The sequence below is a fragment of the Equus asinus genome, chromosome 21 (genome assembly GCF_041296235.1).
Source record: "Equus asinus isolate D_3611 breed Donkey chromosome 21, EquAss-T2T_v2, whole genome shotgun sequence".
Taxonomy (NCBI): domain Eukaryota; kingdom Metazoa; phylum Chordata; class Mammalia; order Perissodactyla; family Equidae; genus Equus; species Equus asinus.
In genome coordinates this window covers 80,547,493-80,567,206 of record NC_091810.1, presented here as the reverse complement: position 1 = coordinate 80,567,206, position 19,714 = coordinate 80,547,493, and the positions used below count along the sequence as shown (strand labels likewise).

At 42.1% G+C, this 19,714-nt stretch overlaps 1 protein-coding gene across 19 annotated transcripts in view; it reads right to left on the bottom strand.

Moving 5' to 3' along the window:
- The window catches only part of TMEM108 (transmembrane protein 108), a 335,504-nt gene that overhangs the window by 154,220 nt on the left and 161,570 nt on the right, over positions 1-19,714 (bottom strand). For 10 of the 19 annotated variants that reach the window (XM_070493253.1, XM_070493252.1, XM_014857995.3 and 7 more), the window contains one exon: positions 1,757-1,838. In XM_070493253.1, the coding sequence (XP_070349354.1) occupies positions 1,757-1,796 (40 nt within the window). In that variant the 5' untranslated portion in view covers positions 1,797-1,838. Of the gene's footprint in view, positions 1-1,756; positions 1,843-19,714 lie in introns of all 19 variants that reach the window. The other 9 variants (XM_070493264.1, XM_044754420.2, XM_014857994.3 and 6 more) reach the window with 1 other exon arrangement.

The window sequence follows — 19,714 nt, the reverse complement described above, 5'->3', positions numbered from 1 at the left end:
TGTGTGCGCACGCCAGAGTTTAAGTTATCTAGAATTTTACTAAATATCCAGTTCTTCTCATGAAAAAAAACCGCTATAAATAACAGCTCTTCACCCCAGTGAACTTGAATCTAGTGCCCAAGAGCTCCACCCTCCCAGCTCTGTACAAAGCTGGGCTCCTGTACACAACCAGCTATCTAGTAAACAGGGTGGTTTACGGAGGGCCATTACCTACCTCCTGACCAGCAGGAAACCAACTCTGGGCTGCTTGCATTTCTAGGCAAGCTTGGAAACAATGACAGTGTTAAGACTAAGTTGATTTTCCAGGCTATCCAGATAACGTTTGAGGAAATCCCCTTGAGCTTTCACGTATGCTCCACTTGGGAGGATGGGCCTTGTTACAGCATAAAACTTGACTCTGAACCATAAAATACTGATTTGATGCCTTTCACATATATAACCTTATAATATTATGCAAACTTTGGGGCATGCAAGCAGCATAGGTGAACTCAACAAAGATTTTGCTGCCTCCCAGATCTACTCTGCTCTTATTCATTTCCTGTTTCTTCTCCCACAAAGCCAGCCTCGCCTTCTTGAGGGGGCGTCTGTGTGTGCAATCCTATTTATCCTTCAAATGTCCTCTCTCCCATCAAGGCAGGGCTAATCATGCCTTGATGACATTGCTTCTTCAATCTGTAAAGCCTTTTCTCTCACCAGCAAGCTTAACATTAAAAAAAATAAAAAGGCCACAAACCTACAGTCCAATAGAATATATGAAGAAAGAACATGAAAGTCCCTCTAACTCTTGGCGACATTCCACCAGGCTGAAAACAGATCTGTGTTTCAGGGATTAGAATTCAGTAGCAGAAATGAGTCAATTAAAATCCAACCAGAATGCTGTCTGTAGATAAAGTGCTTTGCACTGGGGGTGCAACGGTAACCTGAATTGCTCAATTCTAAGGGCTGACTGACTGGTGATTTGCATCTCAATCTCTTTTCATGTTACTTTCTTGGCAAAAGTTAACAGGGAGCCACTCAGCCTCAGAAAGACAAGTCCTCCATTTACCTCAGCAAGAACTAGACAAGCACAAGGAACTCCAAGTTTTCCCAACTCAATGGCTTTGGTCTGACCTGGAGTGGGCAATGCCTGTTGTCCCAAGTGGGTCAATCTGAATATCAAACCCACCAACTGCTACTGGTTTTCACATTTATTCAGTAACAATTCCAATCCCAAAGGCTATACAGTCACTAAGCGGCAACGGGCACTTTCTGGCTCAATCCTCAAAACACATGAGCAACATGCAGAAAGTCATAATCAAACACTCTTCGTTCTACCACCAAACCTAAAGAAGTCACATTTCACCACCCATTATTTAAGAACATGTGTAATTATGCAAAACATTCCAAGCCAAAGGCTGTACAGTCACTGAATGGCAACAGGTTCTATGTGACAAAATCCAGAAAACTCAGTCTCCATGAGGAACCTATGGGGGCCATCCTGGAACACCCTTTATTCTGCCACAAAACCAGGAGCAATGATGTTTTTAACACTCATTCTCGAATTAACTATGCTTAACATGCCAACTTAGAATTATTATAACGGAGTCTACATAACAACTGACGCCCACGGCAACAGAAGACAATGAAGAGGGAAAATTTACTGTCCTCGCTCATTGACCAAACCCTGGTCTTCCTCCAGAAAGTGTGTAAGTTTCTGGCACTGGACAGACAATAACATGGCATGTTCAAGGAGAGAAGAAATGCAAGAGCAACTTACTTAACAGTTGGCAATAGAGGGCCTGTAAACTCCTCTTCATGGTATCATCTGGTCCTGCTTGTCCTCCAGTTTATTCATGATTCTGTCTAGGAAATCGGGAGAAGAAAACTGTTACATCTGAGGAACGTAATTCCAGTCAATAATCAGAAAGAGCTCCACTCAACAGGATCCTAGTTGTGAAGTCTAAAATACCTGACTCTGAAGAGAAAAATTCCTGGAATGGATACACTACAATTTAATTTACAATAGTCTATGTTATAAAACTACCAATTAATCAATTGGTCAAATCCTGAAAGTATGCACACCACTGAAGGAAACTCAGAGGGGCAAGTGGAGAGTGAGAATCTGGCTTTGGAACTTTTGAGGACTTCCATTTTATCTCCCCTGTATCTCTAGTCTTGAAACAGGAGAGAAATTTCTACACTCATTTTCACCAAGAAGCTTACCAAATGAAACCACCCAAAAAGCTACGCCACACTTGAAATTGTATTATATTAAATAACTTTTCTATTATTTTCTGATCATAAACGATACCTCCAGTATAGAATATTTGGAAAATACAGATCAATAGAAAATATAGATAAGAATATGCAAGAAAATCCAAATTACCTCTCTCTCCAGCCTTTCAAGTGTGCACTTCTATTGCTCTGTCTCATTTAATGGATTATACATTCTAATTTCTTTCCCTAGCAGCACAAACATCTTCCTGTATTGTTACTGTTACTTTACTACTATATTTTAAATGGAGCACAGTATTTAAATTACTAGAAATGAAATCACAAAAACACAATTCAAGGTTTGGGGGATCAGAATTTGCTACCCCAAAATGTGTCTCTTTGCCTTGCCTTGATTATTTTTAAGAACAAAAAGACTCTGAAAGAAACTTTGACCTTCCCTCTAACTGCCTAAAAGAAATTTAAAACAAAGGCCTGTCCCGAGGACAGCCCATCACCACAGATAACTCTGGGTATCAGGTAGACTGGGAAGATCCTCGCTAAGCCCACTCTTATCAAAGTTCTGTTTACCAAACATTTGCTTTTCCATTCCATCAGTGTTGCCTTCCTCCCCTCTGAAGCCCCAAACACCCACCCCCAACATCCTCCTGTGTCTTTAGCTGAAGATGGTATTTAAGATGAGAGCCTCGGCCATTTTGGCGAGTTGCTCAGTTTTCCTGGGTCTCTCCCATGTATGCATGTTATAAAACTTTGTTTAATTTTCTCCTTTTCTTCTGTCCTATGTCAATTTAATTCATAGCCTGGCCAGAAGGACTTAGAGTGGATAGAGGAAATCTCTTCTTCCCCTACAAAGGCTTCTGAAATATATTGCCAAATTGCCCTTCATCAATACCAGGATATGAGGCTATCCATTAGACTACAACCTACCCAATGAAATTTATCACTTCTTTCCATTTTTGCCAAGTAAGTAGGCAAATATTCCATCTCATTGCTTTAATTTGCATTTCATACGTTTATTAGTCATTTGTCTTTTAAAAATTTTTAATTCACATTTGACAAAGATTCTTTAGTCAGGTGCCTGAACCTTCTCCTAGGCCCATCCATGCTCTTCCTTGTAAAACCTAGTTTTAGCAGGAACCGTGCTAAGTCTGTTTAACCAGAACCCCTCACTCTCAACATCTAATCACCCTCACTATCAGATCAGGCCCCTCATCCTCTACCATCCCCCAGGTGATGATGACCCTGGCCTGTCTTCAGCAAGAATCCTGTTAGGTCAGCTTAGCCCTGATATTTCCGCTTAGTAACTTTACATCCAATGACCTCCAGCTCCTTGGCTATAAATCCTCACTCGCCCATGCTGTATTACAATTTGAGCCCAATCTCTTTTCCTCACTGTAAAATCCCATTGCAATGGGCCCTATACCTATATTGATGGTCCTGAATAAAATTTACCTTACCATCTTTATCAAGTGTCATTGAATATTTTTGTTTTTAACCATTATTTACTGGCATGGCTGGGTTTTTTTTTCTCAGGATACCCCAAGTGAAATTGACTTATCTTAAAAATTTTTTTAATTGAGACATAATTCACATATCATAAAATTCAGCCTTCAAAGTATACAACTCAGTGGTTGTCAGTATATTCAAAAGTTGTGAAATCATCACCAGTACCTAACTCCAGAATATTTTCATCACTCTAAAAAGAAACTCCCATGTTCATTAGCAGTCAATTCCCATCCTCCCTTGCCCTAGCCCCTGGAAACTACTAATATACTATGGATTTGCCTAATTCTGTACATTTCACATAAATAGAATCATACAACATATGGCCTTTTGTGTCTAGCTCTTTCACTTAGCATACTGTTTTTAAGGTCCAAGCATGCTTTTTTCCTTATTTTTTGGTAAGAATGTATACACAAACACACATTTCCATGATTAGAAAGGCCTTCCTTAGTCTGGGATGACACAGTTGCCTGTCTTTTCTTCTGGTGTGGCTGACTTCCTTTAGATCTGTTTAAGGACTTTGTATTACATTTTACTTTTCTGTTCACTCATTCTTCCACTATAACAGCAAGTGTTGTTTAAATTAAACTCTTGGTAGAATTAGTGCTCCATTATTACTCTTCTTTTTTAAGATCTGTCTTGTTGTTCTTTGAGCTTGTTTTTCCCCCCAAATTAACTTTAAGATCACTTTATTAAATTCCAGAAAAAACACCATTGGGATTATAGTTGGAATTACCTTCTACTTGCTTTATTAATTTGGGAGAGAGTTGATCTCTTTAAAATCCAAGTTTAGTGAAGCAAAAACTAAATGATATTTTAAAGACTGTAGCTCTGGCAATAAGAATTCCCTTTAGAGGGTGAGAAGGTCCTTCGGGGTGGGGGGGGCACAACAGCTCAATGACTTCTTTGTTTAGGCAGATTAAAGCCCCCCTAAGTGCAGTCTGGATGAGTAAGAATGAGAGAAAGAGAGAGTTGAGTTGCTCTCCATTATAAAATGACAGGAGGTTTGAATTCCCAAAGTCTAGGAAAGCGGGGTTAAGTGGTTCAGAAATCAGACAGGCTAAGGAGATGATAAACAAGAGATGTTGAGAGACAGACAGAGGCAATTCCAAAGGACAGCAGCAGGTAGGAGCTAAGAATAAAGGATAAAGTGAGAAATTTCCCACAGAGGATGACCCATGACCTTTAAGACATGTAGTATTTAATATTTCATTGCTTCCTGTTTTATGCTATTTGTACTCACGCATTACATCTGTCCTCCTTCTCTCCCACAATGCTTATCCACCTTGAGTATCCTCAAAACCTCAGCAAAAGTCTTGTACAAAATATCTTTGTTTTGGTGGGGCTCAGCAGGGCGATGAAAGAGAATAGACTATGTCCCAAGACAAGGTGACCAGAAACAGAAGCAGAAGCCACAGGAGCCGTAAGCAATGGTTAGAGGGCAGCTATGGGCTGCTGAGGACATGGGAAGTACTTGTTGACAGAAATAATCCATAACCAATCTGTACGTCAAAATTGAGGTGAGTTTATTATGAGCCAACCATAAGGACCATATAGCCCTGGAGAGTCCTTTTGCAAAGGAATGGAGCACTCCAATGAAGTGGGTGTGTACAGAGTGGTCATATACTGTCAAAGAGTGTACATCACATATGATTGGAATGTCCCTTTTACAATAGTCACGGGATTATTTGCCAGCACAGCAATTCAGTGAACACAGCGGGTCAGTGGTCACAAGGTGGGTGGTCACAAGGTGAGCACAGCAGGTCAGCAACCAATCCTTAGTTTAGGGAGAGATGCTTATCCTTAAGAAAACACTGATGTGGGGGAAGTTACATCCTTATCTTTAAGGGTATTGCTCTTGTCTTTGGGACATAGCAAATACTTAAAGCAGATATACAATGCATGTTCAACGGCCATGTCAAACCCTCTTGGAAAAACAAGTTCAGGTGGAATTAGTTTTAAACCAAATGGCTTCCTCATATACTCCAATATATCCTATTGCTTGCCATTTATTTATCATACTCAATAAATGCATAGTGAATAAAACAAATGAATGAAAGAATAAATAAATGATCAAGTAACAGGAGAGCAGAAAAACAGCTGTAGCTTATATTGATCTAGGGGAACATATGCCACTCAATCATCTCTGGAAATGCTTAGAAATTTTCAAGAAACTGTTAGACTTCTATAAGGCATGGAACAGAGCCATTTTATTCTTATATTAAGAAACAACTGAGCCCAAAGGCCTGGGACACTTGGGATCATCTGGGTTACACAGAGCTATCCCAACTATAAGTACCATATGGCCTAGTATTTATTCAAAATTAATCTTTATTTAGGTCTTTCTGTGGAGTTTTGTAGTGTTTTCCCTTCATTTAAGTACTACAGCCTTGTCGAGTTAATTCTGGCATTCTGTATTTTTTTGCCACTGTGATGGAATTTATGTTTCCACTATATTTTCTAATTGCTCTATGAAAATGACTGAGTTTTGTATATTCATTTTGTGACCTAACGGAACTCACTCACTGTTCAAATGATGGCTTTTTGTTGAGTCTCTTGGGTCAATGGTGCTGCTTTGGATAGACGGAGAGCCACAATGAGACTCCATCAAGAGCCTCTTTTCAATTGTACAGTAGGAAACACTAATTGTATCTGGTCTCTCAGGGAATAATTTAGGAGCTCCAAGGATGACAACTAATTTCTAGGATGAAATCCTAAGAAAGTACAGAGTTCTACAGTCAAAAGGCTGAATAGGAGAAAAACGAGAGAAGAGGAGGATGAAAACATTTGACCAAACATGCAGAGACAGCAGCATAGGTGAGGACATTACTGATTATTAGCGCAGGGGGAGCCAGGGGGTGCATGTGGCCTGAACCACTCCTTAACGAGAGCCAGCCTAATAGAATCCTGCCTCTCCTTGTGGCTTAAATGGGACAATCCATTCCACTGACTCAGGAGGGAAATTTCTGTTTCACAGACCACTTAAGATGTTTCAATTAGAAATGTCCATAGATCAGAGAAAAATACACAAACGAAAACCTCTGATAGTTGATATGGAAATTGACTTGAAATGACAAGTTCATAGAGAACAAATAAGGAAGAATAGCCAGGAAAATCCTGGAAAACAAAAACAAAAAACCCAATAAGGTGGGATAAGGGGAGGGAGGGACTGCCAGCCCCACCAGACATTAAAACACACTCTAAAACCTCTATAATTAAAACAATTTAATATTGACACATGAATAGGCTGAATTGTATATAGAAATTTAGGATATGATAAAGGCAGCCTATCAAATCAGTGGGCAAAAAGATGAACTTTCAAACAGTTGTTGAGAGAATGGCAGAGTAATATGGGAAAAGAGAAAACTGTACTCATTCCAAACACCACACACCAGTGTAAGTTCCAAACGGATCAGACAACTGAGTGTAAAACAGTAAAGTATACAAGTACTAGGAGAAAATACGGGTGACTTCTACTACTTGGGAGTAGAGAAGCTTTGCTAACTCTGAATCAAAGTTTGAAGCAATAAGGAAAAAGGTAGATAAATGTTATCACATAAAAAATTACACAATAAAAAAATACTACTAAGTAAAAATACAAATGAAAAATTAGAAACAATGTTCCATTTCTAACAAGCAAAGAGTTAATATCCCTAAAATTTCTTTATAACCTCACAATCAACACCCATGGTGCTTTAGCAGTCATTCAGAGACACACGCAGAGTGGTGAAAAATCTTTGTTGCCCAACACACATGCTCCTGGCTGAAGTCAAGCAAGGTGACGCTCTGCCTTCTTGTTTCAGCTCACATACTGTAAACAAGCATCCTTTATGCAGGCTATGTAGAGTCAGTTTTTAGCATTTTTGTGCTTTTTACTGCTATCTCTGTTTGAAATGGCCCCCAAGCATAGTGCTGAAGTGCTACTTAGTGATCCTTAGTGCAAGAAGGCTGTGACGGGCCTCACGGACAAAATACGTGTCTTACACAAGCTATGTTCAGGCATCAGTTATAGTGCTGTTGGCCTTGAGTTCAAAGTTAACGAATCAGCAATATATATTAAACAAGGTGTCTTTAAACAGAAACATACAAAATAAGATTATGTATTGATCAGTTGACAAAAATGTGACCAGAGACTCATAGGAACTTAACCCTGTATTTCCCCTAGGAGCAATGGTTCAGTATTCACTAATTCAGTATTCACAACTTTATAGACCATAACTACCACAAATAGTGAGAATCAACTGTATTTGAGTTGAGCTTTAATATAGTTTGTGAGGCAAAGAATGAAGCTGACCAACAATCCAGGCCACCAGTAGAGCTCGAACAAAACATAACAATGGCTCTCCATCTCTCTAGAATAAAGGAAGATCTGATTAAGGTGATGGCCAACATACCTTAGAGTACCCTCTGGGAAACTAATGGGAGTGGGGGAGGAATAGGAGAGTTGACATAACAACTAACATCACAGGTGTGTGAAGAAGTTTGAAAAGGAGCCTACTCTTCCTTTTACGGGCCTTTGCTCAAGATCAAACCCACCAGCTATGAGACCTTCAGCTAGTTTCTTGACTTCTCTGATCCTTGGATTCCTTGTTCGTAAAAGGAGTGAGAATGGTACTTGAAATCCTTGCTGCAGGGGCTGGCCCCGTGGCTGAGTGGTTAAGTGCATGCACTCCGCTTCAGTGACCCAGGGTTTTGCTGGTTCAGATCCTGGGCGAGGACATGGCACCACTCATCAGGCCATGCTGAGGCAGCATCCCACATAGCACAACCAGAAAGACCTACAACTAGAATATACAAGTATGTACTGGGGGGCTCTGGGGAGAAGAAGAAGAAGTAACAAAAAAAAAAAAAGAAGACTGGCAACAGATGTTAGCTCAGGTGCCAATCTTAAAAAAAAAAAAAAAGCAAACGCTTGCTGCAAAGACTGAGACAATGCATGCAAAGCACTCGCACGAGGGCTTGGCACACAGTAAATGCTCTGTGCGAGTCAGCAGCTGTTACCCAACAGCAGAAGGCAAGATATGACACTTCAGGCCAGAGCTTACCAACGATCTTTTTTCTTAACTTTTTATTAAGATTATGATAGTTTACAAACTTGTGAAATTTCAGTTGTACGTTATTGTTCGTCAGTCGTGTTGTAGGCGCACTACTTCACCCTTTGTGCCCACTCCCCACCCCCCCTTTCCCCTGGTAGCCACTAATCTGTTCTCTTTGTCTACATATACCAACCATCTCTTAATTTTGCTTCCTCTAAGTTAGAAATGAACCAAAGGCTTTTGGGCTACTCCCCAAATAGCCCCTTTTGTTAAATCCAGCGTCTTATTTAAATTAGATTTAGAAATTACTCTTATGGGTATAAATTGAACTTTAAGGTTCTTAATTATAATTTATACCTTTTTTCTTCCTTAAAAAGGATCTGAAGAAGCTTACTACTAGATGCAACTTGTACAATAGGATTATTAACATATCAAAGTACATTAATGACATCAGAAAGAGAGATCCAAAATTACGTGCAGAAAGGGGGGATTAATTTCACCATAAGATGTAATAATACATTTCCCTTGGAGCTTCCTGAAAATAAAAGCAAAAAGGATAGCTAGCATCATTTCTTTTCTGGCTGCATAAACAGAAGGACATTTTCTTCAGAAATACAAACCTAAGCATTAGCATCCTCAATAGTTTTATAGAATGTGAAGAGAATATTCACATATTCTGTGGCTGCTCCTTATCAACCCACAATAAAAGCTAAGGTCATTGTGTTAAGTAATAATTCCAGAAAAGCATTTCAATGAGCAGCACAATCACCATGGTGGAGAAGAAAGAATCAGGCAGGCCCGTCACTGAGTGGCTTTGCTCTGTTAACTTGTCTGAGCCTCAGCTCTCTCATCAGTAAATGGGGCTAACACCAAAATCGGAGTATTGCCGGCAGAATCAAGTGAAGGAAAGCACTAAAGCACTTGCTGTGTGCCTGGCACATTGTACGCGTCTCTCCCTTTCTCCTGAGCTAATGCTGTACAGGCAAGCTACTTTTGGCCACCGGGGGATAGAGAGAACCAGAAAAACAGAAGGAACTGAGATTCAGCAAGCCACCCCAGGGCCTGAGCCTCATGAGCACTGGCTTCCTTCAGGAAGGCAAGTATGAAGGTTTCTCAGGATCACTTATGCCATCAGTCATAGACGGATGCATGTGTCCACAGGGTTGGGTCTGGGTTATCGTGGTGTTTTTAGTCAAATTCTTTTGATACAGATGCTTTGCATATTAAATACAGGAATATCCTTCACTTCCAAAAAGAAATAAATGTTCTCTCTCATTTTTCTTGAAACTCATGGTCCTCCTAGTCTATCTTCCAAATTTTCTCAGTTTGCGCAAGAAGTATTTCACTTTCCTCTGATCCTATGACCAACAGTGTGAGCACGATTACAGTGTCTACCTCCGTCTCGGGTCTAGGAGTGTACAGGGAGTAGGAGGGACGAGGGTGAACTAGAGAGCATAAGGGGATAGTGTTTTTCTGGCTCCAGCTAATTTGTCAACAGGAAAACAGGGCTTTTTTCCTTTTTTTTTTTTTAAAGAAACTGAAAATCTTCTCAAAATTTTTTTCCCTAAATTTTCAAGAGAAGCCAGACATTTAGATGGAATCTCACCATTTTAAAATACTAGCGATAATTTCATGAGGGCCAACACCACAAGACAAAAAAAATAGGACCGTGTGACTTCTGATTGATAAAGGCTTTCCTGATGCAGAAGCTGCATGGGTACTTTCCTATCACACTGAGGAACAGTGTGTCTGTCCGTCTGTCTGTCCGTGGGGATGGACTGCCTGAGGAAGCACTGCAGATCAGCTCTTCATGCTTGCTTCATTCGGTCAGTCCTCCAGCAGCCCTATGGGCAGGCTCTCACTCAGCCAACTTTAAAGGCAAAAAAACACCTTCAATAGAGCTCCTTTCCTCCCTTCCCCTTCATATTTCTTTCTCTGAAAAGTTAAAGAAAATATTTGAGGTGGTCAGATGCACTGAGATACTGAATTCCAAAGGGCAAAAATTATTCATCTGCTAAGGAAAAGCCTACAATAGGGACTCAATTAATGTGAATTCTGCTTGGAGGGCTGGGAAGTTAATTGCTGGAGTGTTCCTCAAGGCCAGCTGGAGTTGATTTGCATTTACTGGGGGAGGGTGTTCTGTCCACAGTCAGTGAGGTCAGCAACGGGTAAAAATAGGACCAGAGAGGGAGACTAATATTTGAATGACACAGACCCCCTTCCTCTGGCATCAAGGTATATTAAGACCATTTATCTCATTTGAGGAGACAGAAAGGTGCTTGTGGGAGGTGAAGAGTATGTACCACTCTTCCTTTTATGGTTTTGGTATTAAAACTCAGCACTGAGGTCAGGGAATTAAACGATTCTGTAGCAATGCCAAATACTAAAGGAGCACGTTCCATCATTTTGACTGCACTACTTATGAAAAAGACTATTTCTTGTCCACAGCAAACTCATTCACTTTTCTTTTTTCTTTTGCTGAGCCTGAAAAACACCTTCAGAAATTGAATTTGGGGATCTAAAAAATATGTGTATTTCCTTTGGGTAGCAGGCATTTGTCCCAAAAGATGTGCCAAGTTTTACAACAGAAAGGGAGGCAAGGCCATATGAAAGAGGCAAAACTCTTATCAGAATGTTTTAAACCCAAGATTTATGCTCTGAACAGGCAATACATTTCAGTTTGTGAAATTATTCACAATATCATAGTCATTACTAATTTTAATTTTGACCTTTAACCTAAAACTCCTTCCCCCACCCCCATTCTCCTTCCTCAGCTCTTCCATCCACTTCAAGCCACCTAATGGGTTCTTTAACCCTTGAGCTAGTAAGAAGAGAGTTTTAATTTGTGGTTCCAGTTTAATCTTTCAAAATATGTCATTTATGCCAAGTGATTCCACAGGATAGATAGAGTTTGTTGAATGTGCAGCTGGAATAAAAATTATAATGAAGTGAAAAGTTATGTGGGCAAGTTGGGGGTGCAGCCATCACTGGAACAGATTAAGGTCACAGGTGAGACCAGTGCAGGCAAGCTCAGGCCCACAGGGAAGTCATGGTATTCCCAGCATTTCTGATGATTCTCAGCTTAATGCCTTGCTCCAGGAAGCACGAGCAAAGTAATATATTTGACCTCACCTGTGAGGGCCTCATTTAACTATGCTGATAATTCTGTCTTGCTTTGATGACTAAAAGGGCTGGAAGAAATATCCAGAGGTACCACGACTGGTGTTCCCCAAATCAGCTGGTGGTCAGAATCTATTTTTAAAATAGATACCTAAGTTTCTCCCTCAGGAATTCTAATTCCCAGGTTCTTCAATGAGCCAATTTTAAAAGGCTCCCAAGATGGCTCTCATGATAAGCTAGGGTTGGAAACCAAGAACCTAAACTGTTCTTAACCTGACTGCACTGGAAGCGTGGAAGAACACATCAGATCAATTAAATCAGACTCCCGGGGGGTTCTATGCACAGTGGGTCGAGAACCGGGGATCCAAGCCCCTGCCTAAGAGACTGCTAGAGCCACAGGGAGGCCAAGCTATTTGTTCTCATTCCTGAAACTGGCAGTTTTATGAGAGATTGAGGAAGTGGGATGATAAATGAAACCACATTTGCAAGTTATATTCCAAACAGAAAATGAGTGATTCAGTGTTTCTTAAACATTTAGATCCACAGCCTCTCATGCAATTCTCAAGTTTTAAGCAACATGAGCTCTTTGTGATCTGTTACCCAATCTCTCTTTGATAAACCTTTCGCTTGTCTCTGCTACTTGTTGCATAGGAATGTCTGGAAGATTAAGGAGATAATGACCGAAAGGGAGAGGGACTGAGTTTCAGTGAAGCGAAGAGGGTATGGAAGCCACATGCAGATGAAGAACCCGGCAAAGAGCTGAAACCACACTAATCTTCAAATCCCTCGTCTCCAAGGTGGAGGGACAGTCCTTCTCCTGAAGACTGCATTCAGAGGGAGACAGAGGCTGTGAATTCTGAGTGGGAGCCGCGGGGAGAGGCCACACTGAAGGGGCCCCTTCCCTGTGGGGACCACAGCCAACTGCACAGAGAGAAGATACAGTACAAGCAGCAGCAAACCTGGAGATCCACTCCTTTGGATAATACTGAGGGCTGTAATGTCATAAGCACTGTGTGAGTAGTAGGGGCTGGGGCTAAAAGCAAATGAGACATGCTCCCTGCCCTCAAGGAGCTTGCGGTTTAGCAGGGAGAGAATAGGCCAAAAATCACTCTGCAGCCAGCTTTATTTCTACCGGCTGTATTAGACAAATTATTACAGTACAGTCTAGCAAATTATAACAAATTGGAAAATGTGTTAACCCTTCTTGAGTCTGAGCGTCCCTGTCTGTGAAACAGGTATCACACCCACATTGCAAGGTTGTTTGAGAATGAAATGACATAACACATCTACACAGTCTGGAGCATCACAGCAGAAGAAATATGTCCTCTCTCTTCAGAGGACTCAAAAAGGACATCTTATGGAGAGTAGCAGAACAAGGCTTTGAGGCAGATGGAATTCAAGCTAAACTTTCAAGGTTAGAATTTGATGGGAAAAGGTAGAAAAGTGCAAAGGTGCTGAGTGAGGACAGTGAGGCAGAAGTTCGAGGATGAGTACCCTGAACAACAGATCTACACCGGCTGCTTTACAAGTCCTACGCAGTGCAGTTTTGGATATAACGCGACTAGTTCTCCAGCTTCTCCAGCAGGGTTGGGCCCATGTTCTCTTCTCCTGGGGGAGGGAAGCATATATGGAGGAGGGACAAGACCGACAGGGAAGCAGCAGGCAGTAGTGAGGAAGCAGAGATGGAGGCTGGGTCCCCAAGGCTCAATCTTCCAGATCAGAACAACAAAGTAAATGCCTACTGATCAAGAGATAGCTGCAATGTCCCTGTCCTGGAAGTCCCAGACAGCTGCAGGACCCAGAATCGTCCCCATTGATGTTTACACAGCCTTAGACGACCACCACTAGGTGGTGCCGAACCCAAGGTTACATCTGGATAGACGTGGATCATGCAGCTGGATCCTCAGATCTCTAGGCTGCCTGGCTATGTAAGCTTGCTCTCATCATTTCACTAACTTCACAGTAATGTAAGGACATGGTTTATACCAGTGATCTCAAAACGCAGTCTGACCACCAGCGGCACTTGGCAAGTTGTTAGAAATGCAAATTGTCAGCCTCCACCCTAGACCCACTGAATCCTAGACTCTGGGGATGGAGCCCAGCAATTTGTGCTTCAACAAGGCCTCCAGGAAGCACTCTAAAGTTTGAGAATCCCTGCTTTACACAAATGAATTTCTGGACCCCTTTATTATGCTATGGCAGGGTTTTACCCTTCGGCTATTACCTTGGACAAATTATTTATATCTTCAAAGGACCAATAAATGAGCAAAGAAGGAGCTGGAGCAGAAAGACCCATTTCCAAGGTCCCTTTCAATTGTAACATACTATAATTCATCAGTTCACCAGTGGGGGAAATGTTTACAGCTCATTAGTTCAAACAGATTGTTGGTGTTGGCATTTTCGGCTCTTGTGGAGAGCATTAGTGGCTCTTGTTAAAAGCATTAGCGTAGTGTGTCTGAATTCTAATGGCTAATTTAGAAATACCACCCATTTCCATTATTCGACTTTTTAGGCTGGTATTATTAATGCTGTAAGAGTAATCCTTGTATGGGGAGGTGGCGTGTATGAACACACAGGCTTTGTGGTAGGAAAACCAACAAAATGATTGCAATGTATTTTTCTCTGTTGTGGTTATACACAGCTGGTAAGAACTAGACCTTTCACTAGATTAAAATTCTAAACACAGGCAGCCGGAATTGATCTAAACAATTAAATCCTAAAACAACTACTTTCAAATAAACCTCTCACCCAGAACCTAAAAGACTCCACAATGACAGCCAATACTTAAAGGTAAATCAAACGCGTAAGCCATTTGTAGCTTGCAAATCAGTCTGAAGCATAAGTTTAAAATTCAATGGTCCACAATGTGAAGAAAATTAAGCTATCCCTCAAGGAAATCAGACTGGGGATGAGCCACTATGTTAAGAAACAATTAGCCATGTGTTTTCTAGGGCTGTCCTTCCTCAGCAACGTATACACACTGACATTTGGAGGCAGGCTTTGTCTTTGTCAATAAAATGTAAGTTCTGGGAAGACAGAAAGTTTGTCTGTCTTGTCTGTTGCTGTATCTTCAGTGCTCAGAATAAGGTTAGGCACGTAGTATGCATTCAAGAGGTCGATTAAATGCATGAAGGATCCTACAAATTGATGCAGGTGGCACCGTCAAACAGAATTTTCTGTGATGACAGAAATGTTCTAAACATTGTATTGTCCAATACAGTAGCCACCAGCTACAGGTGGCTACTGAGCACATAAAATGTAGCAAGAGTAACTGGGGAACTGAATTTTAAATTGAAATTGAAATAGCCACAGGAAGCTGGTGGCTACCACAGTTACAGAGGCTAGGGTGTGTGTTGGAGGGGGAATAACAAAAGAAAACATCAACGAGTGTGTAATGCAGAAAACTTATTATCTATTATTTCTCACGCTGGGAAGTGGTCCAGGTAAGAGCAGATTGGGTGGGCAATGCTTCCTGAGCTCCAGATTCTTTCCCCCTTTCCTTCAGCCCACTAAAGGCTGTGGGAGCAGCTGTTGAGGGAGGGAGGACTGGGTTTCAGATCTGAGAAGGAGAGTGCACTCCCCTCCCATCATGGACAAGGTGGTGTTAAAGTCATGGACACGCCAGCTGGTGGAAGAGTGGATCTGGACGGCCACAGACAGCAAGAGTCTGCCGAAGCAAAAACAGTGAGAAGCTCAGGACTTGTCTCTTGGCTTGGCTTGCTTTCCAGTTCATGTATTTGTTCATTCAATTACTTTCATTCATTTTCCAATGCTCACTAAGTGCCAGGACCCATTTTCTTGTTTGCCTTTCTTAGGGGACACTATACCAAGGCCTGACCCTTGGGATTAAGTTGGGCCTTGAGTTTTTGGGGCTCGTCACAAAAACAGAAGAAATCCTGGGAAAAAAGGGCTGCCTCGCAAAATGAGATGATCAAATGAGAGTCATTTAATCTTAATTTTTAAAAAAAGATAAGCCCTTTTTTCTGTACCTAACTAATGAAGACTGCTTGTTATTTATGTGGTATAAGGCCTAAAATTAAGGCTTACTATTATGTGCTGCCTTGACCTCTCATAACATCAGGAAGGCCTCCAATGGCCTAACGCAAGCTCCCCTCCCCATGCTGTTCCGGTGGATAAGGTCCCCAAGCCAAGCAACTCCCCTTATCAAAGGGATCAGGCATAGTTCCTGCTTATCCCTCAGTAGCGGTTTCAGTTCCCTGCCAGCAAGTGGAATTATTCAAACAAGCCAATCACATCCTCCCACAGGAACCAGGGGGCACCCCACCCTCCTGATACTACAAGCCGGCCTCCCACAGCCCTTGGTTGTTCATGCCGTTCCTGAGTGCAGCTCCTGTGTGGCCCTGGGTGGCATGCAGTGTCCTCATCCCCAGCTGTGAGTGCAGTGACTGTGAGTGCATGTGACTAAGCAACGCAGTTGACCTCGCCCGTCCAGTGTTGGGTGTTATGTGTTTGGCCACCCCCAAACCCTAGGGTGGTATCCCTCCCCCACCAACTGGGTGAATAGGAAGGGATTAAAAGAAGTTTTTTTTTTGAGGAAGATTAGTCCTGAGCTAACCACTGCCAATCCTCCTCCTCTGTTTGCTGAGGAAGCCTGGCCCTGAGTGAACATCCATGCCCATCTTCCTCTACTTTATATGTGGGACACCTGCCACAGCATGGCTTGACAAGTGGTGCCATGTCCACACCCGCGATCCCGAACCGGCGAACCCCAGGCCACCGAGAAGCGGAACGTGTGAGCTTAATTGCTGCGCCACTGGGCCAGCCCCAAGAAGTTTTTAAACACTACACATTTTTATAAACTCCTTGTTAAGTTGCTGCTGCTAGGCCAGATATCATTCACTGACACTCAGGACAACCTTCACCCTTCTGAGCTGTCCCTTGGACCTCAGGGGCATGAAGCCTGGAAACCATATTCTCAGAGGCCCTGGCAATCAGGATTCCCAGCAGATTCCCACCAACTGGAGGCACCTGCGTGACATCTGAAACGTGAAAGAGAAGCCCTTATTCTCCAGTAGCAGCTGTGCGACAGTGGTCTAGAGATGGAAAGTTTTGCCAGAGGCTTCTGAGTGTCCACCAAAGAACCACCTATTTGGGCGCTGCAGGCAGCTACTGGAGTGGCTGCTGCCCATGACTCCTTCACGTCCAGTTTCCTGATATTCGCCGTAGCAGATGCCTCGGCACCCTGGTTCCTATCCTCTGGGTTTTACCTCTGATTCCAGCCATGGTTACACGGTTCCATATAGACTTCAACTCACTTCATGTGGCAGCATCCCACCTCAAGTGCAGGATACACATTTCCATTTTCTGGTCTAGGGTTCCTCCAACATTGCAGATGTCATGGCAGTCAGCTTGGCCCACATACACTTGTGCAGCTCAGAAATACAGGGAGTTAATGTCCCTGGGGACAATTCTTGGGAACCAATGGATAAATCTTCCTCTTTTCATCCTTTGGGCAGACAATTCTGGAAGGTACTTACTATGTTTTTCAGTAGGAGAATCAAGCTCCTACTTCCCATAATGCAAGCTCTACAACACACCCCTATGTTGGTCATTCCTCTTTCCCTTATCTCCCACTGCCAAGCCCTGAGATCACCTCCCAAGTATACCACCTGCTTATAAATCCTCGCCTCTGGCTCCGCTTGGGGAGGAGTCCAAGCTACGTTAGTGGCCTTCCTGACCTTCACCTCTCCAGCCTTCCAAGGGTTGTATAAACTTCTAATTCCCTGTATTAAAATGTTTCCTGTTCCTCATACCTAGAGTGGCTTCTGTTTTCCTGACAAAACTATAATTTAGTTACTTATTCCATCACACATTTGCTCATTTTATCTATCTATTACTCTGCAAATGGACAGTGAGCATGCCTCCGTTATTTTACTTTTGTTATCTTCAATACATTGATCACTATGGAAGACATTACTAGTGGTTTTACCAATAACCATTCTTCCAATTTTCTTACTGACAAAACTCAATTTGGGTTAAGCTGACAATATACCTGATCCAAACCTTAATTTCCCAGTCTCCCTTGCAGCCAGGGGAGACACAGTTCTGGCTAATGAGAAATAAACAGAAGTCCACCTGAGATTTCTAGGAAAGTTTTACCTATCCTTCTTTGTCCTTTTTTCTTCTCACCTGGAACAATGACATGAAGTAAACTTGCCATCTTACCACCACAAAGGGACAGCAAGGACAAAAGCCACTGAAGAAGCTTGGGATGCTGATGGTATCATGGAGTTGCCTCACCAGCCCTGAATATCAGTCTCCTCACTTCTTATGTGAGAAAGATAAATATCTATTTTGTTAAGCTGCTGTAATGGTTTCTCTGACACTGCTGAATGCAATCCCCTATCTGATATGTTGCATTCATATTTTCAACTTCAGAATCATTCCTTTGACTAGACTCCCAGAAGGAAATTACCAGGTCAGAAGAGGTTTATAAACATACATAAATTTATGATACATGCCGCTAAGTTATTTTACAAAAGGAATACATCAATCTACATGGCCAACATCATAATTTGAAACTATATATACTGGAAAGGGACATTGTACTGGTTTTGTAATTATCTTGCTAATTCATTTCCACTTTGATTAGCAGTCTAATAAACTACTAGTAGGTTCCAAGTTCACAGGCTACATGGTGAGAAAAAGCTCTGTGGGAGCCCTACTCAAAACAACTCTCAGTGTTTTGTCCACGCACAAGAGCAGCACAATGATATCCCTACAGCGACTTTATCACAGGCCGACCCTTAAGACAGCCAGTGTGACCTCCTTCAAAAAGAATTCCCTCGCTGCTCCAAATGGACTACCGTCAAGGATGACAGAGATGAGAAGACACAAAACAATGAGATGACAAGGAGGCCAGTGTGGCCAGTGGCTTACCAACAGCTAAAGGATATGCTTCGATCTGCAAAAGGTAGAGGGAAAGGTGGAAAAGTCTCTGCATCACTTCAAACCGAAAGAGAACTGTTAGATAAGAAGAGACAAAGGGAGGGCATTTCTATCTGATAGCTCCAGAGCTACTATGGCCCCAAAGGAGTACCAGCTTAAAAAGAGAAATTAAAGAAACCATGGTAAAAAGAAGAGCACAGCCAAACAGGCGTGCCCCCTATGGCTTGTCTGGTGCAGCGCCTCTGTGTTCAAAGCCCAGCCTCATCTTGCATCTGAGCTCATTTCCGCCCTTGACTGGGAACTCTTAAGAGGAAAGATCCTTTGCTAAGTGAGTCATCACAACACTGCTTCATGGCAGAGACTCTCGGAATGTCAGTCATTCATTTATTCATATTCATTCATTCACTCAGTCAGTCACACTTTTCCTGCATGCCTCCTGCTAATAAGTGGTAACAATACACCCCCAGGACTCAAGCCGTTTACCGTCTGGGGGTGGTAAGTACATAAAGTAGTGATAAAGTAATGATGACAACGCAAAGGCTTTGTAGGTTAAACACCATAACAGAAACATGTGGTGCTGTAGGAGTTGAGAAGAGGAAGAATTTCCTCCAGATGGGATGACTGGAGAACCCTACATGAAGAAGACGGTAGCCTTGGGGGTGGCCCCGTGGCCAAGTGGTTAAGTTCCAGCGCTCTGCTTTGGTGGCCCAGGGTTTTCCTGGTTCGAATCCTAGGTGCGGACATGGCCATGCTGAGGCGGCGTCCCACATGCCACAACTAGAATACACAACTACATACTGGGGGCTTTGGGGAAGAGAAGGAAAAATAAAAAATAAAGAAAAATTTAAAAAAAAAAGAAGATGGCAGCCCAGATGAACTTCAAAGGGTAGGTAGGATGTCAAGAGGAATGTTTGGATGAAAAAGCAATAAATATG